This window comes from Hydra vulgaris, chromosome 14 (genome assembly GCF_038396675.1).
Source record: "Hydra vulgaris chromosome 14, alternate assembly HydraT2T_AEP".
Taxonomy (NCBI): domain Eukaryota; kingdom Metazoa; phylum Cnidaria; class Hydrozoa; order Anthoathecata; family Hydridae; genus Hydra; species Hydra vulgaris.
The window spans coordinates 34,687,501-34,711,156 of record NC_088933.1 but is presented as its reverse complement, the minus strand read 5'-3'; the positions used below and the strand labels follow the sequence as shown (position 1 = coordinate 34,711,156).

General features: G+C 28.5%; 1 protein-coding gene across 1 annotated transcript in view; it reads left to right on the top strand.

The window, feature by feature from the left end:
• LOC101239426 (receptor-type tyrosine-protein phosphatase F) overlaps positions 1-23,656 on the top strand; it is a 119,941-nt gene that overhangs the window by 82,582 nt on the left and 13,703 nt on the right. Inside the window, exons 15-18 of the mRNA XM_065817510.1 lie at positions 7,439-7,577; positions 19,380-19,515; positions 19,695-19,838; positions 20,312-20,408. Coding sequence (XP_065673582.1) covers positions 7,439-7,577; positions 19,380-19,515; positions 19,695-19,838; positions 20,312-20,408 — 516 coding nt within the window. The remainder of the gene's footprint in view (positions 1-7,438; positions 7,578-19,379; positions 19,516-19,694; positions 19,839-20,311; positions 20,409-23,656) is intronic.

Here is a 23,656-nt window from a genome sequence, read left to right as displayed (position 1 = left end):
ATAAGAATAAAATAAATAACTTTCATAAATTGCCGATATTAAAAAAAAACTACTTACTAATAGTGTAAAGCTGTGAAAACATGATTTTAAGAACGCATCTAAAAAGAGAAAAAAAAAATGTTCAAATAAAAATCAACAACAACCTGCAAATAACAATAACCTGCCTAATAACAACAATATAATAACAAAAATATTATTTTCTAATAAAAACAAAAACACAATGTTGAATATTGTTTTGTTTCTTATCTATAAAGAAATTTTATTAAACTATTTAAAAGAACAAAAACAAAAAAAAGTCAAAATGCCTTATGTAAAGCAATAAATTAAAATATATGCAACTACTTTAAGAATATATATAATATATAATATATATAACATATAATATATAAATATATATAATATATAAATAATATATAAACAATTAAACTTAGTTTAATCATTGGCTTACCATTAAGGTTAAAAATTAATAAACAGAAATTAAAATAATTTTATTATACAATATTACAATTTTTAAAATAAAAACCTATAGTAATTGTAAGATTTTTTAAACCCATATCTTTTTATAAGTTTATATAAATATATAAGTATATATAATTAACAAAATAGTATGACGAAAAAATAAATAAACTGTTTATGAAATGAACTTAGATTTATCTAATATATAAAACAACATTTATTAGTATCAATTATTTTTGATTTAACAAAGAATCCAGACTACAATGTACTACATTGTTAATAAAAATGAAGCAATGTCAGCCAGTTTATTATTATCTTAAGTAATGAAAATGATTAAACCATTTAAGAACAAATTTAAAATTTTTTAATAAATATATATTCAAATACCTTTTTAAAAAGCACAACACTACAAAGAAGCATTATCTTTTTTTTAGACTACTTCCAACTGAATTTTTTTTTTACTTTCTCTACTCATTCTTTCTTAAAGAAAATATACATATAGATACAGAGAAATATAAATTGTACTGAAGTATACACACATTTATGTATATTAACTTTGAAATGTATATTAACATTGAAATTGACATGTCTATAAATAACAGTTTATTTTATTCAGCTTTTCATGTTAAATTCATAAAAAAAATTCTAACTTAAAATAAAACTGAATAAAGAGCTAACTTAAATCAGAATCATTTTGACTGCCTAAAAACGTTTACTTTTATTAATTCTTCTAATAACAAAAAATAACAATAAAGTAAATTGAAGTAACCAAAAAGCAATTCAACTCTTGCCAATTGCTCTTAAAAATCAAATAAAAACTTCCTTAAAATATTTTGAAAAAGACTGAAGACAAAACTGAACCAAAAAGAAATTGCACAGTACTAATAAAAAAGTACTTCACCAGTCATTTTAGTACTAACTTCTATAAAAAGAAAATACGCTATAAAAATTAGACAAATAAAATCAACCAAAAACAAACTTTTATTGAAATTTTAATTGTAAAATTAAACAATGAACAACATCAATACTTTTTGAGTACTAAAAATATATTGGTTCTAATTTTCTTGCAGACCTTGCTTAAAAGATGTTGAAAAATTAGCACCTGCTCAGGTTGCATCTCTGTATCGAGCTCAACACTTTCTTACTCCGGATTCTATTCTCTATCTCTATAAATCTCAAATCAGGTCTTGTATGGAATACTGCTGCCATATCTGGGGCGGATATTCTAATGATGCTCTTTCTTTTTTAGACAAGGTGCAAAAATGTATGGTAAACATAGTTGGACCTGCTCTTGCAGCCAACCTCCAACCATTATCACATCGTCATAATGTCGCTTTATTTCTCTTTTCTACAAATACTATAATGGGCACTGGTCTAAAGAGCTAGTGTCTCTTGTGCCATCTACTAAAATTCATTCTGGTAAAAGCAAAAATGTTTAAAAATAAAATAAATTAAAAACAATGTATCAAATAACATGACAAAACCAATAACATGACACAACAAACAACATAAAACAACAAATAACTAAACACCAGTAATAACATAACACAAAAAATAAAATAGCATGCCTTGTTATGAATAGAAGTTGCTTAACATATTCAGGTAATGGGGTTTTTGATGTTGTAAAGTTCTTTTTTAAGGCTTTTCATAATTATCCTCATTAACTTTTTTGAAATTTTAAAAACTTAATTACCATAAGACTAAATTAAATGAATTGAAATTAAACTATTTAAAAACTCAAAACAATGTAGAAATGTTTTTATGTTATCAAATGTGTACTTGGATTCTGGTTTTTTAAAAATATTAAAATTTTTGTTTATTTTCTCAACATTTGGCACAATTATGTTTTGTCTATAACTAAATGAATAAAAAAAGATTTTGTTTTATTTTGTGAAGAGATTTTAACAATTTTTTTTTTAAAAAGAAGTCAGTAATAAACTAAAAACTTTAAATATTGTAAGAAAAAAAACTTTGAATATTGTAAGTAAAAAAACTTTAAATGTTATAAGAAAAAAAACTTTAAAGATTGTAAGAAAATAAACTTTGAATGTTTTAAGAAAAAAAACTTTAAATATTGTAAGAAAAAAAACTTTGAGTGTTATAAGAAAAGAAACTTTAAATATTGTAAGAAAAAAAACTTTGAATGTTATAAGAAAAAAAACTTTAAATATTGTAAGAAAAAACCCAGAGTAGTTAATTTTTTTTACGAACAACTTTAAGTAAAAATATATATATTTTTTTCAGCAAAACCATTGATATAGCCTTATGTCATTAAATTTGTTATTAACACTTTTGTTGTTTAAACAACTTTACTGTGCACTTAGTATATATTTTTAATGCTGGAACTTCATTTCTAGTAAAATAAAAGGTGGAATATTGGTTATTAAACAATAGGTTTAAATGTATAATTCCGGGTAATGATTTGCTTATTGGACCATATATAATAATGGTTAATTTAAAATCAATCAGGTTGAAATTACGCATTACCTGGTTAATATGAGAATCAAATTTCACTTCTTTAATGTTTGCAATAGAATGTTTCTACTTTTATTAAGTTATTTTCAAAAAACCAAAAATAATTGGGGTCTTTACAAAAAATATTTAGCAATTAAAAATGTTGAAGATAAAAAAATATTTAACTGTTAAGATATAAAATAGAACTTTCTTTCTCATCTGCACTATCTTCTAAATCTGTATTATTATGTATTATATAGTATTGTTAGCTAGGTGTTATACCTCATTATACTCAAAAATTTTTAAAATTTTTAAAATTTCAAATTCAAGATTATTTAAATAAAAGAATTTTAGAAGACCAAACTTCTCCTATTTAAATAGACTTCTTTTTAAAATAATTTCTAAAAAACAACTTGTGTATTTATAGAAAATGTTTAACTTTAATTGGAGTAACTTTACTTGTTATTTTGATTTAGTTTATAGTTAAATTTACTGTTAAGTACTTTATCCATAAAGTAAATCATGCTTAATTTAACTTTAAAATAGAGTTATTGGATTTCACGCAGAGATTTAGAGTAATTAAAAGCGCTTTATGTTGAATAAAAATCTTTGTTCAAGAGTGCCAATGATCATACTTCTATCTAAAAGGTAAATTTAGTGTGACCTACAAAAAATGCTAAATTAGTAAAAAAAAAAAAAAAATTTGTAAATATTTAAACAAACAAACAAACAACCAATTACAAAGGTGTGGAAAGCAATCGTGATTTGATCCCGATATGCTTAATTTAAATTAGCCCTAATGTTATTTGTTGTTTTATGTTATTTGTCTTGTTAAGTTTTTTATTTGTGTTGTTATTTGTTGTGTTATGTTGTCTGTTGTGTTGTGGTTAAGTATGATAAGCAGTGTGTTAACCAGCCTTCTTTTTTTTTTTTTAATATTTTTTAAAAACTAAAAGTTTTTAGAGTATGCAGGGACATATACAGTAACCAAATAAGACTTTGCTGAATGAAGATTCAAGCAAGAATGAGTTTTAGTTGATGGAACTTAAGATTCGTTTAAGATTTAGAGATTAAATCTTAAATTTAGAACTTAAACTTTCTAAATGTTTTTAAATGTTCCATAAAATTATGTAAAATGATAATCAATATTTTAGAACATGTTTATTGTAAACAACTAATCCTTCTTAAAAATTATTTAAAAAAAACTGCTATATAACATAAAGAAATCGCAAAAAAACTCTCAAATGTTCAAAGTTCAATGTGAGACATATTTCAAATAATTCAACCGTCACTTGCTTTGAATTTTTATTATTACTAAAGATTTAACAACTTGCACCACCTCCCAACTGTCTAATGAATGGTATAATTTATAACCTTAAATAATTTTTTATATCCTAAAACTTTTTCTTATAACTTTTATTTAATTTTTATATAATTTCTATTTAACCTCTGAAATGTTTTTTCAACTATAATTGAATCTAATTGACATCCTAAGTAGTTTTACAATTTTATTGATACTGATAACATATTTAATGTAAAAACTGTTGACGTTGTCTTTTTTAACATTAGCATAGGGGAGAGTGGGACACCATGATACATGGGGCACCATGAAACATTGTAATTGTAGAGGCATCTTAAGAGTTGTGAAAACCACTTTTATATAGTGAAAGTTACTACTACAGTTTTGAAAAAAAAATTATATCATCATTAGGCCTGCTAGGGGTCGAAATTTGTGTTTTTTTGATGACAAAGTAATTTATTAGTTTTTAAAATTCATAAGTTTTAAGGTACCTTATTCAATGTGTCTATCAGTAAGTAACATTATTTTGTAAACTACGATCCATAAGCTTTTACTTTATTAAACAAAATCATTAAAAAAAGTTGATACAAAAAATAAAGCAATTGTTTTCTATTAGCAAGTATGGGGTAACTTGATACATCATTTGTAGGGGGCCCTAAAATCATTTCTTTTAATATTTATAGTCAATTTTAAAAAGATTTATGTAAATATAACACAAGGAGATTCCATTTCAATATGAAGTCATTATTTATGATGCTTAAGAATGACGATTAAAACAATATATTATCTGGTCTTCTGAAATGTGATTCGAACCATTGGATTCATTATTTGAGTAATAAATATTAATTTGTTTATGGTTCAAAAAAAGTTCTGCCTTTTCTCTATGTTTTATACTTTTTATTTACTTTTTTAATGATGCTCATAGTGTGTTTCAAGGTACCCCATGGGTGGGGTACCTTGAAACAAATTTCTAATTTTACTTTGACTAGTCTCACAAGTTTAACCTGTTATATTTTAGTAATTTATAGAATTTATTTTGTAGGTATAAATTTATTCTACAAATTAAACCAATCTCCTAAAAAAAAAGCGTATCAAAAAAATTGTTACGAAGCAAAAACCAAAAGTGTGTCATAGTGCCCCACTCTTCCCTACAGTGTTAATTGCGTTTTTTCCATGATAAGTCTGATATTATTAAAATATTTGAATGCCTTTCGGATCACTCTTGAATGAGAAACTTGGGAATGCTATCATGCTGTTTATTGCTAAAACATTTTACAACATCTGCATATTGATCAACATCAATATCATCTGCATCATATTGTTCTATTTTTTACCATATTGTTGTAAAAAATAGAAGATAAAATTTTTTTTTTTTCTATAAATGAGAAAGTTGTCTTAAAGTTGACGGAAAGTTCATAAGTTAACTGAAATTCACTGGAGTATTTAGAGAATTTTTTGTAAATCAAGAAGTTAACAAAGTATTTTATTTGCTTCCAGATATTTATAAGATAATTTTTTTACTAAGAAAATTGGTTTTGAGGTATTTCCATATCAGGCATTTTCATATATTTTATATGATAATTTTTACTAAGAAAGTTGATTTTGATTCATGTTTTATAATAACTAAGGATTTTGTTAAATCAACAAGTACTTATAAGTTTTACTTTGTACACTCTTCTTCTTCTTCTTCTTCTTCTTCTTCTTCTTCTTCTTCTTCTTCTTCTTCTTCTTCTTCTTCTTCTTCTTCTTCTTCTTCTTCTTCTTCTTCTTCTTCTTCTTCTTCTTCTTCTTCTTCTTCTTCTTCTTCTTCTTCTTCTTCTTCTTCTTCTTCTTCTTCTTCTTTTTCTTCTTCTTCTTCTTCTTCTTCTTCTTCTTTTTCTTCTTTTTCTTCTTCTTCTTCTTCTTCTTCTTCTTCTTCTTCTTCTTCTTCTTCTTCTTCTTCTTCTTCTTCTTCTTCTTCTTCTTCTTCTTCTTCTTCTTCTTCTTTTTCTTCTCTTCTTCTTCTTCTTCTTCTTTTTCTTCTTCTTCTTCTTCCTTCATTATCTTCTTCTTCCTCTTTCTTCTTCTTCCTTCTTCTTCTTCTTCTTCTTCTTCCTTCTTTTTCTTCTTCTTCCTTCTTCTTTTTCTTTCTTCTTCTTCTTCCTTCTTCATCTTCTTTTTATAACCTGTTAGCATTGATAATTGCTTTGATTTTATTTGGTAATATTCAACATTATTTTGTTAACATAAAGTTTTAAAAATTTTAAAGGAATTCTTGTATTTCGCTGTAAGCAGTTGTTTGTAAATATGATTCTCGTTTGTTTTTTCATAATTGGAGTAAAACCATTAAGATTTAGATATATTTAATTTCTTCATTGTTATATTTAAAATCACCATTATATCTAATCTGCATCAAATCAAATTGGCTCTTGTTGGAATTGTTGGAATTTTAATCATTATATTTTGATCTAATCATCATCGGTAATGATTGAAATAAAGCACTTGTATGTTGAATTTCATTTTTTATGTTTTCAGGAGTACTGAGATTTGTGTAAAGATTTGTTGACAAAAATGTTGACAGATACCTGATGAGAAAAATAAGGGAAGGTATGTTAGATAGTTTTGATTGATTTTCATCAGTTTTTCACTCATTTTTGACTTTTTTTAATGACATTTTGTTTCATTTTTAAGTCTTTAAGCTTAGTTTTGCAACCAAATTTTATGGACCAAAACTAAAAAATTTTTAAAAATTCTTTTGATGTCAACAGTTGACAAAGTATTAGTTTTTATTAGTAGTTTTTATTATTAGTTTATTATGTTAGTAAATGATAAAATTGTATTAAGTTGCATAAAGCAACTGTTCTAAAACAGCATTGAATAGCTTTAATAAATCAAAATTTTGAAGTAAACAACTAAAATACAATTAATTTAAGGTTAAGTGTGCTTTAATCAAAAATGATTTTGATTGGAGCGTCAGGAATCAATGAAGCAAGAACTATTAAGCTATAGCAAAATATATTTTTTTCAAAGTTATTTATTTTGCTTGTATGTTTTAATTTTGTTTTAAATTTTCATTACAAATTAGGGTAAAAAGGAATTTTTGAGATGGTTTTTACTAGATCAGACTATACTCTTTTTTACATCTTAAACAAGACTTTTTAAGACCTGTTTTTTTAAATAATTTTGTTGATTTTTTTTTTTTTACTTTTAATTAATATTTCATTAACTAGTATAATTTAATATTTGAAGAAATTCATGACGTCTGGCATTATCAGTTTATCGACTGGCCTGATTTTGGAGTTCCTTTGAATCGCTATACTCTTTTATCATTTATTCTTCGAACAAGAGAACACACAGATCTTGCAAGTCCTGTCATTGTCCATTGCAGGTACATGTTAAAAATATTATTTTTCATTAAATTGTGCTTTACAGCAACTGCCCAGCAAAAAAACTTTCAAAAAAGATCAATTGTTAAATTGAAAACTATTATAAATTGAGAAAAATAATATTTTTTTTGTAATTCACCTCCCCAGGTCAAGTAGACCTCTACAGATGAAGAGGCTACTTGTGGATATAACCCTCTCTCTACTCTATAAGTCCACACACGAACCTTGACGAACAAGGCTGCTGCGCGGAGAAACAAGTTGATATAAATATATATATATATATATATATATATATATATATATATATATATATATATATATATATATATATATATATATATATATATATATATATATATATATATATATATATATATATATATATATATATATACAACCCGTAGATGTTGTCCGAAAGTTTTTTCCATATTTTGTTGACAAAAAGTAAAAATTAAAATGCAAGACCGGAATTATTATTTTTTTATTAATTGATAGACTGCCTGCCCCAACCAAACCCTCAGTCGATGTAGCAACACTCCCTTGCGAGTCAGGTTAAAAGATAGTAGATGTAGCAGCACTCCCTTGCGGGTCAGGCTATTTGTCAGTCGATGTAGCAGCACTCCCTTGCAAGTCAGGCTATTTGTCAGTCGATGTAGCAGCACTCCCTTGCGAGTCAGGCTATAAGATAGTCGATGTAGCAACACTCCGCGCATGATTTACAGTAAAAATAAATAAAAATAAAAACATTTTATTAAAAAAAATAAAAATAAAAACATTGTTTATATTGTTAAAAACATTCAGAATGTTTTTAAAACATTCTGGTCAATTAAGTTTGCGTTTTTGTGGTTTTTTTTAAAAACGATTTATTTGTAATTAAATTAATGGTTTTTACTTTCGTCCAACACGCAAATGTTGGACGAAAGTCAAAAGTAATTAAAAGTGACATATGTGTTGGCGTAAGAATCATTTTTTTCCTTCCGCTCTTCCCAAAGACAACAAACTATAGATCTATATATATATATATATATATATATATATATATATATATATATATATATATATATATATATATATATAAATTGTTCCATTCGGGAGTACAGAAGGTAAAAAATGATTCTTTTGCCAACAAATACGTCACTTTTAATTACTTTTGACTTTCGTCCAACATTTCTATGTTGTCAGAAAGTTAAAACCATTAATTTAATTACAAATTAATCTTTTTTTAAAAAAACCGCAAAAATGCAAATTTAACTGAATGTTTTTAATAATATAAACAATGTTTTTATTTTTCTTGTCTTTAATAAAATGTTTTTATTTTTATTTTTTTTTACTGTAAATTATGCACGAAGTGTTGCTACATCGACTATCTTATAGCCTGACAAGCAATGGGGTGTTGCTACATCGACTGACAAATAGCCTGACTCGCAACAGAGTGCTGCTGCATCGACTGAGGGTTTGGTTGGGGCAGGCAGTCTATCAAGTAAAAAAAAATTCTGGTCTTGCATTTTAATTTTTTTTTGTGTCAACAAAATACGGAAAAACTTTCTGACAACCAGTTAGGAATTAAGTTAGGAGCCATAGGAGCTGCTGCTCTAAACAGCTTTTAAGAGAGTTTTCAGTTTTTGTGCAATCTATCTGTTTATTCATTTAAAAAAATTGCCTAATCCCATAGATTATTTAATAGAGAATTTGGTTTTATACTTGTTACAAGCACATACACATAATGTGTATATGCTACGAGCATCATATATTGCGCTATGAAAACTTATAAAATATTGTATTTTTGAAAAATCTCTTAAATACAAGTGTTTTCTTTGGGTTTTCATTCTACCTATCAATTTATTCATTAACAACTTTACTTATTTGATAAAAACTTTGACAAACAAAGAGCTATCAAAATTTTTACTGCGTATAAAAATATTATCTATTTTCTTACTTGTAATAGAATGCAGGAAGTTTAAGAATTATTAAAGCAATTATAAGTTCCGCAATAAAAGTGTTTATATAATTAAATTTTTTTGTAACAAAACATTTAATTGTGACAAGAATAATATTTAATTGAGACAAATTTAAATAATTCATTATAATAAATATATCAAATATATAATTCATTTCATAATATAAAAATTATCACACAATAGTGCATAATAATTTTGTATTTATATTTGCATTCATACTACCAAAGTTTTGATTTACTAAAAACAAAACAATTATTGTAGTACAAAATAACATATATTGTTAAATCGACAAATTATCAGCCATTTGTATAGTTAAGTATAATCTCAAGCACTACAAAAACAATCAGTAACTGTTACTAAAAAAAATAAGCACATTTTTTAAACAAAAAAAGAAAATCTGAAACCATAACTTTGACTTTTTTATTTGATGTAGTTTGCACAAGAATTTTCAATTTTTCTAAATTATGTCTAAATATAGAGCAAAAAAAAAGATGTTTATATTTGTGACAAAAGTATACTTTTGCGAGAGTCATAAATTGCCCCAATAAACTTTTATAAGGGAGATAGAACATGCGAGGAGTATGCATTCATCAACTAACAAAGAGATCAAACATGGAAGGTTTTTAAATTTTTCCAGTCTTCTAAATTTTTTTTTTTAAACATGTGTACATTTTATGGGAAAAATTAGAATGCTAGAATATATATACATAAATACAAATACATACATACATACATACATACATACATACATACATACATACATACATACATACATACATACATACATACATACATACATACGTACATACATTTCTATATTTATTCCTTGATCATTTCTATATTTTTTCCTTAAGCCCTTATGGCAAAGTCGACAAAAAGTAAACACAAACAGTAATAGTACATGAAAAAAAATTTAATGAACAAATTAGTACAAAATAGTAAGCATTTTTTACTCTCAAGCCTGAAACAATGCTTTCTCACCATTACAACTGTATTAGCCCATCTTATTTTGACCCTCATGAACAAATTTTAATACGCGGAGAGTCATAAAATATTCCCAAGGTCTTGTTTTTTTAATGAAATTTTTTTATTTTTTATTTTGGTTGACTATTTATACCTGTGCCACTCTTTTAAAGTTTAAAATTTTTACATTTTTTGAGTTTTTAAGGGCATTTTCAAACAATCAGTGTGAATAGAAATTTACAAATCATTATATAATAATGTCATTATAAATAATATAATAAAACCATTACAAATAATACAAATCATCATATAATAATGTCATTACAAATAATGGAAGGTTTTTTATCCATACCGATTGTGCGCATTTCTATTACTAATATTTTTGTTAACTGTTGGTATTTTAAAAACGCACAAATTTGTTATGAAATTAAAAAAACATGGTTTTTAAACACAATAGCGTTGAGGCCCAATACGCAGCAATTTGAAATTTGTTAGATGCTTTTGATCTCATACAGTTCACCCACTTCGATCCCTGGCTATTTAAAAGAGGTTTGTACAAAATTAGCTAAATTTCCTGGCCGACAATTATTTTTGATAATCTCCTGCCATCATGTCAGAGAGCTTCATAAAGTCATAGCCAAAAATAAAACCATATCATAAAACCATAAAAGGTTAAAAAATAGTAAGGTAAATCTACTTCACTTTAAAATACCTTTTTTCAAAAAATGTATAAGTTTCTGATTTTATGTATAAGTGCTGAGATTAATGTGAACTTGCGTAAAAAAATCAGTGAAAATTAACAATTAAAAAAAAGTGAAAATTAACAAATATGGAGCTGTTTCACATGCCTTGAATTTTATGAAATTTAAGTTACTTTTCTCTAAAATCAGGAAGGTTTTTATTTTGAATAATAGAATACTCAATGAGATCAGTAGAATAGCTGACTACATTTCTCTCTCCTGGGCATCGTGGTTTTTGACTTAAAACTTAAATTCATAAGTTTTAATATTTTAGGCTTATTATTTAAGAATAATATATGCCATAAAAATAACAAATTGTTTAAAAACAATGGTTTGCAAAACGGTTTTAAGTATGATGTAAAGTACTAAGAAAATAACTCTAAACCAATTTTTTTTTTCCACTGACATACTTCTCTTAAAATCAGTGGAAATATAGTAAAAATGAAAATAATAGAAGTAGCGCTTTGATTTTATCTTGTAAAAATTAAGTGTAACAAGTTTTTAGCAGTGTCATTTTAAACCTTATTTTATCTACATTGCATTATTTTTATTTTACACTTTTAAAATCAGCAAGACTATTGGCAGATGTATATTGAATATGATCCAGTTGTAGAGGTGAAATTCAAATCATTGTAAAACCATACGAGGTGTTTTGTGTGGGCGTTAGCATCTTTTGACAGAGATCACAATATAAAAATGCTAAAAGTTCTATATTAAAAGCAAAGGGAGGTCGGAAAAGATGTAAAAATGGTATGAATCAAAGCTTAAATCCTTCTGAAAGCAATTTTTGTTGATAAAGACCACTAAGTCTTCAGGTGTATATTTCACCAGACTACTGGTTATTTTTTGATATTCTAAGTAATAGTTTGAAAATTGCCTACAGACAAGACTTTTTGGATACAATGAATTCCAAAACTTTTTAAATCTTTCAAATTTGCTAACAACTCATCAGAACTCACAGCAAAATCGTAAATCTATTGATCATAGATTAAGAAATTCATTTCTCAAAACAAGAAATATATTTCATGTTTTTAAAAATAAATTGCAGGATTATTTATTTCTTAAAAGAAGAAACGTGTTTCTTGTTTTTTATGAAAAATATTTTGTGTGCTTACTTAAAATTTGTTCAAGATAATGTAGAGCGTGTGATTAGCTTGGAGAAGCTTCAGGAGCTGCTTCAAATTAACAGTTCTTGTAAAGAACCATTAAAAAAAAAAAAGAGTGGATTCAAAAAGCTAGCTATGACAACTCTTTCTCACTTTCTTGTTATTGAATGGTTCTAACAATTAGAATTTTGATCCGATACCTAACTGCAAACTCTGAATCTTAAAAGTTCATTTAAAAATTATTTTAATTTTACATATTTTCTTGAGATACTTATAAGTTGAAAATTTACATGTATATAAATATTTATTGTACATTTACAGTGTTTAAACACTAACTTTTAAAGCAAATTTGCTTCAGAAATAAGAGATCTGTGAGAGTAATGGATCCAGTATTTTTGGCGTTTGAGATAGCTAACATGGAACAAAATCCAAACATTTGTATATTTATACTTATGTCAAATAATGATGCTTTTTAAAAAGTTGCAATTATTGTAAGCTGGGAACAAGTAAACTCTAAAATTTTATCCCCCCTGCCTCAAACATGACAGAAAAACAACAAATTGATTAAATAATTTTTTTTGCTATTTTTAACTAAATTTTTATACATTGATAAATTTTAAGTGTTGTTTTACAATCTCTATGCGTTCAAAAAAAATGAACATAGAAAATTTGTAACCCCCTCAAATTGAGGGAGTTTAAACTTTATATGGTCATAATTTATGAACGCTGAGAGATAATACTATGAAACTTAAAATTTATAGAATATAAACTTACTTGAGAAAAGCAAAAAAAATATTTTACCAACTTGCTACTTTCACCTTTAGGACAGGGGAGATAAAGTTTTAGGGCTTTTTTTTGTTCCCAGCCTCCAATCATTGCAATATTTTGCAAAGCATCATTATTGACATAAGTATAAACATACAAATGTTTGGAGTTTGCACCATGTCTGTTAGCTATCTCAAACACCAAAAAATGCTGGATCCTTCACTGATCTGTGGTTTGATGCCTATTCTAGGATTTTTTTGAAATGAAGCAGACATAAACTTCCAAGTTAAAGGCTCTTCTTCGGTGCTCTGTGATGCGACCATTAGGTCATCTTGGAGCAGCTAAAATAACCACGGAAAAATGTGTATATATATTTTTGAATCACATTGATACATTTTGATCTAGTTTAGTTTACAACAAAAGATCGAAAGTCCTTTACCCAATCTTTTAAGGAAACCATTTTGGATTTGGATTTGTTTGATCCAAGGCTCCAGTAGCAGTATTTTAAAAAAAACACTATTTGATACCAAAATGAAGTAAAAATTATAAAGTTAGTTGTATGACTGGAAAAAAGTTCAAAAATCAACAAAAAATCACTTTACAATAGCCAAAGTCTTAATTTATCTATCCTAATCAGTGAAAGATAGGTAAACATATTTCTTAAATTAATAAGCACAGTATTTTTTTTGGTACAGGAACATATTAGGAAAATACTGTTGAACAAGTTAACTGGATTTGACATCGAAATCTATTCATACTAATGCTTGGAAATTGCTCTAAATTTAGTGAAAAATGATAAAAAGCATAACTTCGAACAATCGGCGCGAATACTTTTATCAAGAAAAAATACAAAAATTTTTCATATAAATATGACCTCTACGCCGCTCATTAGCCACTCAGCATAAAAATTGGTTGTCGAAAAAAATTATGGAATTGACTAAACTGTATTAATATTATTTTATACATGTTTGCACAAGCCTTGTACAAGACTTATTAACTTTTCTTAAACAAGAATGGGTATTTTTTTTTGCAGCTGATCTTTATTTTCAGCTTCTTAATCGTTTTCATACATTTAGTATTTAAGGACTGTCCAAAAATTTTCTATAGGTCGTCATTCTGGGATACATGTTAGACTATCAACTTTTGTTACATATCAGATATTTTTTTCCTTAAAGTAATTGATCGCACTTCTAGCATAGTGTGAAGAGGCCAAGTCAGACCAGAATACAAAATCACTGTGATGTTTGCAACCCTCGGAATTAGGTAAAATGAGGTCGGCAATATTTTGCCGACCTTAATCTGTAAGAGGTCGGCATCAGGTCTGCAAAAATAGTTTAACCATAAAACATTAAAACAAAATTGCCAATTTATTGCCGGCCTAAAACACATTTTTTATTTTTTATATTTTTGTAATTCACCTCCCCAAGGCCAAGAAGGCCACTACAGATGAGGACTACTTGTGGTTATAACCCTCTCCCAACTCTATTACTCAGAAACACGAACCTTGACGAACACGGTCGTTGCGTGGAAAAACAAGTTGAGCGCGGTACTACCAGGGATGTAGTGGGAATCGAACTTCTTAGTTGGCATTCCGAGGGCACTGTTTGTTGATAAAAGGAATCAATCTTTTGATGATGCAATCATTTTTCTACACTGTTGATTGCTAGTCTTGTAGGAACAATAAATGGTTTTGAGATTCCACAAGAAAAAATAGTAATCCAGGCAAGAATTTTTTTTTATTTGCTTTTGCGTTTATATTTTACATTTTTTGGTGAATGTTTTGGTTTATCTGAGTAAAATCCATCATTCTAATTTTTATTTATGTTTAAATGTAAAATAAGACTTATCATCAATGACAAATTCACGGTTTCTGAAATTGTGACAAATTCTTCCACACTTCAGTTGCAGTTAAAGAACTGTTTATCAGTGCGATCAGGGATTTGTTTTTTCTTAAAATGACAAATGTTTGTTTTTTAATGTTTTTACAATGTAGGATTGATCACACTTGAATTTCTTTGAAATGTAAAAAGTTTACAGTAGAAAAATAATTTATTCAAAAAAATTGCTTTAAATCAGAAAAAAAATTAACAGACACACCTTTTCCACATGTGTAAAGAGTAATATTGAAATTGCTTTAAATTTAAATTCACTAGATATTACTGTGTATTTTATTGCTAATTAATTAATAATAGAAATGGATCAGTTTACAAACTATGCCATGACTCTGAGGAAGGATGTTGATATCTGTCTGATATGAAAGCCCATATTGGAGTTACCAACTTGCAGAGTCCTCACAAAAAAAGATGTTATTTGCTTGTTCTTATATTTAAAAGATGAGCTAATGAAGTATGAGAAGCGCAGAAGCTGTAATAGTGCTGTGGCAGACAAAGTTGTTATTGAAGTTCAGCAGCAGTGGGCTAAAACTGGGATTAAAATGCAACGTAAACGCAAGGTAAAAGCAAAAATTTTGATCTGTATGATAACTATAGGGCACTGCAGAAAGGATGCAAATCAAAAAAGAAAAAGAAAAAAATTTAGTAAATGGTTAAACCAGTACTTTTTCATAGCACACCAAGATGCCCAGGCGAAAATAGAAACCGATAGACTTCGTACCAAAAAATGGATGACTAATATCTTGAATTCCTGATTGCTCATCAAGCTCAAAAAAAGGTATGTCTGAGTGAAGAAGACAAGATCTGCACAAGAAAAGTAGAGTGTAAAATGAAGAGAACTAAGATCTTCTTTAAGATAAAAATGGATCAAAGCAAAGCAAGCAAAACCTGTTTTTAACGATTTGTGAATCCTCAGACCAGTGTCGGTGAATCCTTATGAAAGTACTAATAGCAGTTCTGTTGGTTTACCAAAGACAAGGAGTTTGAATGATATGTAAAAGAGAAGAGTTTGACAAATTTGGCAAACAAGAAAAACATGGTACTTCAGCTTCCAAAAAATCCGTTTAAAAGTGCAAAAAATATCTACAATGGCCGAACAACATTGATGGCTGATATATCAGAAGGTGGTTTATTTCAAAAGTGTGACACTGTCAAAGTCAAGTACTAGAACAACAGCAAAGAAAATTCAAACAGAAATGACTCTTCATACGAAAGCATCATTTAAGTAAGTATGCCACACTTCACCATGACTGAAAAACTGTACCTGGAGACATTAAAAAACTCACAAAGAATAAAAACTGTCTGGTATTCCAGTCATAGCCGATGGTACTGGGACCACCCAGAAAACTGTTACCCATGTTATGATACAGGAGTGGTGTTAAAAACGCCATTATAGTTCTAGTTTTTGACACAACTGATTCTAATTCTGGTAGGAGTTATTGAGCCTGTTTCAAGTAAGAGACATTTGGAGAAAAAGGTATTATACTTCGCTCGTCGACACCATGTATTGGAAAAAATTTTGTGTGCAGTTTGGCAGAAGTTATTTGATGCAACATCCAGTCCAGATACACCAGAATTTAAGGATTTTCAGCAGCATTAAGACTCACTTGTTCAGTGATTAACATACAAAGCGCTTGACATTCGTGACCTTAGACTGAAACATCACCAAGAGGTAGTTGTTGCCTTTTTTCATAATATGTCGAACACTGTCTGTGCCTGTAAACTGTTGAATCGCTGACTGTGCCTGAATCTGATGATGCAACAGAAGGTGCAATACCTGTTGACGACTATCAGGAAAGTTCCAAGCTGATGCTTGGCACTTTCCCGATAGTTGTCCTGATGGTATTTATGGCAGAAGAACCATCTTGTAGTGTATGGTTTCAGCCTAGAGCATTTAGTCATGCCCGATGGATGGCAACCATCCTATACAGTGCAAAAATGTATGTATTCGGTGAGCAGTTAAATTATGTTGAATTAAGTTGCATTGCATTTGCTTAATCAATGCCCTTTTCTACATAAAGGCATGGCTTTCAGCACATTCACAGCTGCAGATGCATCAATGAATGATATGCAGCTGTGTTTTTATACCAAATGAGATCATTCGATCTTATTTGGTATAAAAATTTTGATCCAGTCGTGCACAAGCAGATGATATCACTCAATTGGCATCTATTGTATCTCACTAAAAAGATAACACTGTTTGCACTTTTCTCCACCCTATTTTCAGACTCCAAAAAGGAAGCAAGTTATTCAGCAACTTCTGAAGCATGAAGTTGATACTACTACCTGTCTTAAAAAGGAAGTGCCAAAATTTCAACAACACAGCTTTCAACTTTGATTGGTGCTAAGTTTTTTGGTAGGTGTTCAGACTCTTACACATTGACAACAGTTTGATGAACTTGCCACCGATGTAACAGGTGACTAATGCAACATATAATGAAGGTGCCATTTGTTCACTATTGCAGAGTTGTTAATGACGTGGCTGAGAGAGCAGTCAAGCAAGTCACAGATGCTGGAACAATTACAAAAGAGGAAATACAGAAACAACACAGTTCATATTTTTTAAAAATTGAGGTTTTTATAGGGTATGTTCCTGATACTGGATTCTATTTTGATTGATGGCATAACACTAAATACTGTTACAATGACATAATCAAGTTACATGACATTTTCTCTCTATTTGTAAACGAATAGATAGAACTACAAAGATCAATACAAACTATATGGTATACTTGTCCCGAAACATAGCTATGATTTTCATTTGAACAAAAGTCAACATGAGTTTTGAAAGAAGAAAACAAATCTATTAGAAATAGTCAAAAAGCACCAACGTGAAATCTCAAATCTCTTGCTTGTAGTATGAGTAAACATTTTAATTTTGCGAACTGTAAACCATCAAGAAACCATTCCAGGACTGTTATATAATATTTGTAATTGATTCCTTGAATAATTAGGAAAACAGTAAAATTTTTGACATTTTGCTGTTTTCTGGTAAACTAAAATATAAAAATGAAAAAAGTTATTGTGTTCTTTGATAATCATAAAAATAATGGGGAAAAGGGCAAGGAGCACAACTATCATAAATTTAATTTTATTGGAGCTCCCTAACCAACATTCTGACAATTATGTGGATTCAAATCCAAGTGTAAAATCTTTTTATGGTTTTTTCTTTCAATCTTGCAACTTTTTCAAATACAAAACAGTTTATGCAAGAAAGACTATTAATCTTTAGAAAATTTAAAAAAATTAAATTATTTGCAATTGGAAAATGTTATAAAAGGATTTTTTACATATGCATATAAGATATTTGTCTATTATTTTATATAATATAATATCATGTATATGTAATAATATGTTACACTATTTGCATATGTTTTGCAATGAAGCTGCACTTATTTAGAAAATTCACTTTGAAAGTGTTAATTAATTGCAATCGGTATAAGAGATTTATAAAATAGTTTGTTCTCTCACCATTACCTCAGCTTTAATGGCTGCCAAGAGCTCTGTATCAAAGATGCAAAAGTGGGCCCTGCTGCTGCTGCTGCTGCTGCTGCTACTACTACTACTACTACTACTACTACTACTACTACTACTACTACTACTACTACTACTACTACTTTTAAGTTCAGCATTATTATATTTATATTTATACTTTGTTTAATATTTGTACTAATACTTTTATTATTTTTCCTTCAATCCTATCAATATATAATACATTTACTAAATTTAATATGTACTGAATTAAAAATATGAATTCTCCATTCTACAAGATTTTATTTTTATTTAAACCTGGATTTTCAACAAACCTATAAAAAATTTTAGAAACAGTTTAATGTTAGCTAAAAGCTAACAAATAACTACTTTTTATTTATCGTTTGTATTTTGTTTCTTAAGAATAGATAATTAAGCTAAAATTTAAATTAAAAACAAAAGAAAATCATTAAATAGTAACCATTTATAAATCATTAATCATTTTGTTCTGAATAAAAATTGAATAAAAATATTTTTTTGTGCTCTGAAGGAATAATTTTTTTTTAAACAATGATGGTTGTATTTTGCCTAACTCAAAGATAGTTGTAATTTGCCTAAAAACTCAAAGATGGGTGTATTTTGCCTAAACTCAGTGGAAAAAGATGAGTCTTTGTGAACCTTGTAAATAATTATAGAGTGAGTTACACACCTTTTAATATTTTTTTTGACACCCGATGATCAAAAGTTGCTGAAGTTTTGTTAATATGTAATAATCTTTAATAATAATTAGTTGTAATTTCAAGTTTGCATTAAAAATTTGTTTTTAAAAATGAAAAAAGTTTAAAATATTCTATATAATTTTAATTTTTTTGAATTTTTTAGTTTAAGTTTTTAAAAATTGTTTTTCAGTGCTGGTGTTGGACGCACAGGGACATATATTGTTATTGATTCTCAAATTAAACAATTTGATGATAAAGGAAACTATGATGTTTACAATTTCTTGAAGAGCATTCGATTGCAAAGAAATTTCTTAGTGCAGATGGAGGTTAAATTAATGTTTTCTTCATTTTTTTGATTTTTTTCACTTTAGTAACTTTCAAATAAATAATTTATATTAAATTTTTTTAATTCATTTAAATTTTTTTTAAATTTATTATATTAAATTACAAAAAGTTAATTTTTTGATTTTTTAAATTTATTTGAAATATCTTTATTATTCCTTAGATACAATATATTTTTATTCATGACTTATTATTGGATTATATGTATTCTGGTGTTACTGAAATTTCAATTGAAGATTTAGAAATTGCACTTAATCGGGATTATTGTCGTAAAGAAGACAACAACAAACTTCATAAGGAATGGCAGGTAATTTTTACATTCTAAAATTTACATATTATTACTTTTATTATAACAAATTATTTATCACTAATTTAAATTTTTTAACCTTTACATCTTTTATACACTTGTTTGAAAGTTGCATAAAAATTGAAAAAAAGTTTGATTTTAGATGGCAGCTTGAATGACCTGTTTTTATTTACACAAAGATTTTTTTTTTTTAAATAAAATTATTTCAATGAATTTTAAATCAGCCTGACTATCTTAAATTATGTGACCAGTTAGGTGTATGTACTTTCAGTCTTAAGTAAAGTTGCTGAAGAAATCACAAAAGCAATTCAATATCTGTTAAAGCGAATTTAAAATCTCATTTATACTACCCTAATATCAACCGTGTGCTATGTTGTTAACACCTTCTGGCATCTTGTATTATTTATACATGCAAACACCAGAAACTATTTTTTTTGATGTTTGATTTATTTTTAATAAAAACAATTCTTTAGCTTTTGCAAAATGTGTCTGCTTCTCGTGATCAACTTACAGCTGCTCTACGTCCTTGTAATCGATTAAAAAATAAATGTTCGAATTCTGCTCTTCCAGGTACATTGCTTTTGTTTAATATTTTTATTTTTATGCGAATAATTTTAGGAATTGATTTTCAAAAAAAAACATAAAGTTTGAAAAAATTAATGAAATTTTTATTTGAGTCAATAGAACGGTCGATATAATTTAATGTTTAAAGATTATTTCACGTAAATGTTGAAAGCGGCTCCACTTTAGATGGCCCATGCGTAAGGTCCAATTTTGGCACACTCTCTCCAACATATCGGCCGGTATCTCACAAATAAATGCTTCAATATTGGCTTCCAGTGCATCAATCATTGCTGGTTTATCCCTGTAGACATTAGTCTTAACATGGCTGCACAAGAAATAGTCCAAAGGCGTTAAATCACACAATCTGGGCAGCCAATTGATAGGCTCCAAACGTGAGATAAACTGTTCACCAAACTCGTCTCTCAATTGGGCCATTGTTTTGTGTGCTGTATGGCATGTGGCACCATCTTGTTGAAACCACATGTCAGCCAAGTTCAGCTCTTCCATTTTGGGCAAAAAAAGTTTGTAATCATCGCACGGTAGCGCTCGCCATTCACAGTAATGTTCTGGCCATTGTCGTCTTTGAAGAAGTACGGCCCGATGATGCCATAATCCACACCAAACAGTGACTTTTTTGGGATGTACTGGTAGCTCTTACAATGCTTCTGGTTGGTCTTCACTCCAGATGTGGCACTTTTGCTTGTTAATGTATCCATTCAACCAGAAATGAGCTTTGTCGCTTAACACAATTTTTCAATAAAAATGTGGATCTTCCTCCAACTTTGCCAGCGCCCATTCACCAAATGTTAAATGTTGTGGGAGATCATGTGACTTCAATTCTTGCACCAGTTGTATCTTATAAGGTTTTACACTGAAATCCTTTCGCAAAATTTTCCACTTAGTGGAGTAAGAGGCCCAATTGCTGCGAACGGTGGTGAATCGCCATTTTATTGTCATCACCAACACTGGCAGATGAATTTTGATTGTAAAATTCAATAATTTGCAAATGTTGTTTGTATGTAAGTCGATTCATGGTTAAATTATAGATCAAACTGAACAAGTTTGACAATGACACAAGACACGATGGGCGCGTGATCTGTCAAAACCAGTGTTGCCAAAAAGATACCAGCAAAAAAATCACCCTTTAATCTACAAAATAAAGTGCTCAATGTTCTTAAAAGAGCAATAATAAATTAAATTAATAGAAAATCACTAATCAAACTTTTTACATTTTACGCTGTGTTTCAATTAAGACTCATCAAAATTTTTGATTTCTGATAAGTCTTAATTGATGAATATATATATATATATATATATATATATATATATATATATATATATATATATATATATCACTTATCAAATACAGGCCTTGTTTTAAATAAAAAAGTGATAAATATATATATATATATATATATATATATATATATATATATATATATATATATATATAGATAGATATAGATATAGATATATATATCAGTGGTGTAAACTCGGACAATTGGTCGGTTGCCAGAAGGGCAACTTCATTAATTTTGGTGGCCCGTCAACAATTTGAGTTACTCATAGTTATTTTTTATTAAAATTTTCGAGTTCAGTGGAATTCTCGCATATTCTAGTCATTTTTCCTTATAGGGCTAAGTGTAAACTAAAAATAATTTGCATAAATAAAAGTAATATTTTTAATACTTTTAGATATAGCACATGTTGATTAGGGCTGTACCAGATTCAGTTTTTCCAAATCCGGCTGGAGCTGGATTTGCCGGATTTAAATTGACAAATCCGACCGGAGCCGGAGCTGGATTTCGAAAGCAAATTACAGGAGCCAAAATCCTGTAAATCAAACAATGTTTGAAATGGTAAACAATGTTGACCATTTTCAATACCAAGTGACAACTTTTTTCTGTTAAACTTCCTTTTTTTTTATTAAAAAAGAAGGAAAAATTTTCAAACAATATAAATAAAACAATATAACAGAACAATATAACAGAACAAAATAATTGATAAACGATTTTTTTCTATTTACTAAATTAATCTATATGCATAAGACTAAATAGTATATAGTCTTTGATCAGTTTCGAATTGTACTTAAGAAGTATTAGACGAGCTGCATTATGTGGAAGGAGTGAGTTGCGGTGATCATTGAGGACCTCCCCAGCAACACTGAACAAACGTTCTGATGGTACACTTGTTGGCGGTGCACCCAAATAAATGCAAGCTACTGTCGCCAGAGCTGGCAATCTCTGCATATTTTTACTCCACCACTGTAGTGGATCAGCGAGTCTATTTATTTCTGGTTCTGCCAGATACTGGCTTAGCTGAGTTTCAATGCTTGTTGGCAATTGTTGTTCAGGTGCTGACGTAGATTGAACAATTTCATCAATACATCGCCAGAGTAATGATGATGATGTTGAAGAATTATCCAGCCGGATTTTTTTTGCTGGAACTTCTTGAATTTTGTTAATCTGCTGCTTAGCATGCTCAGATTGACTTTCATCTTGCATTGATACCCTCTGCACTGTAACTTTATTGAATACAAGCAGAACCGCTGCCTTTGCAGCTGTCAATGTTGCCTGTGATGAAAAGAATTTAGTTTTAAATCGTGGATCAACCAATGTCGCCACTGTATAAAGAGGTTTCTCCTCAATGCCTTTAAAACGCTCATCCAATGACTTAAGTAGTGTTGACTCATAGTCTTTACACCTGCATCATTGCCTTCATTTTTCAACAGGTTCCGCAGAGCTGTTACAACAGGGATAACCAGTGATATATGTGCTGTTTCATAGCTAACTTCACGAGTAGCCTCTTCAAACGGAGCCAGCACACAAACTACATTCTCCGCCACAGACCATTGATATGCAGTTGGGCAATAAGTTCCATCAACTTCTGAACAGTAGACAGTTAATGCACGACGCTGTTCACATAGTTGGCACAGCATGTAAAACATTGAATTCCAACTTGTACTCACGTCTTGTATTAGCTGGTGGTCTGGTAAACAAAGTTCAGCCTGCAGCTCCTTGAACCGACCAGTCGCAGACAAAAAATGCCTAAAATGACTAACTAATTTCTTAGCAATACTTATTATATCTGATACTGCCCGCTGGTTGAGCAAGCCATCATGTACACATAACTGAATAGTATGTGCAAAGCACCCAAGGCTATCTATGTTGGCATCACGGAAACATTTCGATATGTTTGCTGCATTATCTGCATTATTCGATATGTTTGCTGCAAGTACGACATGACAGCGTCCA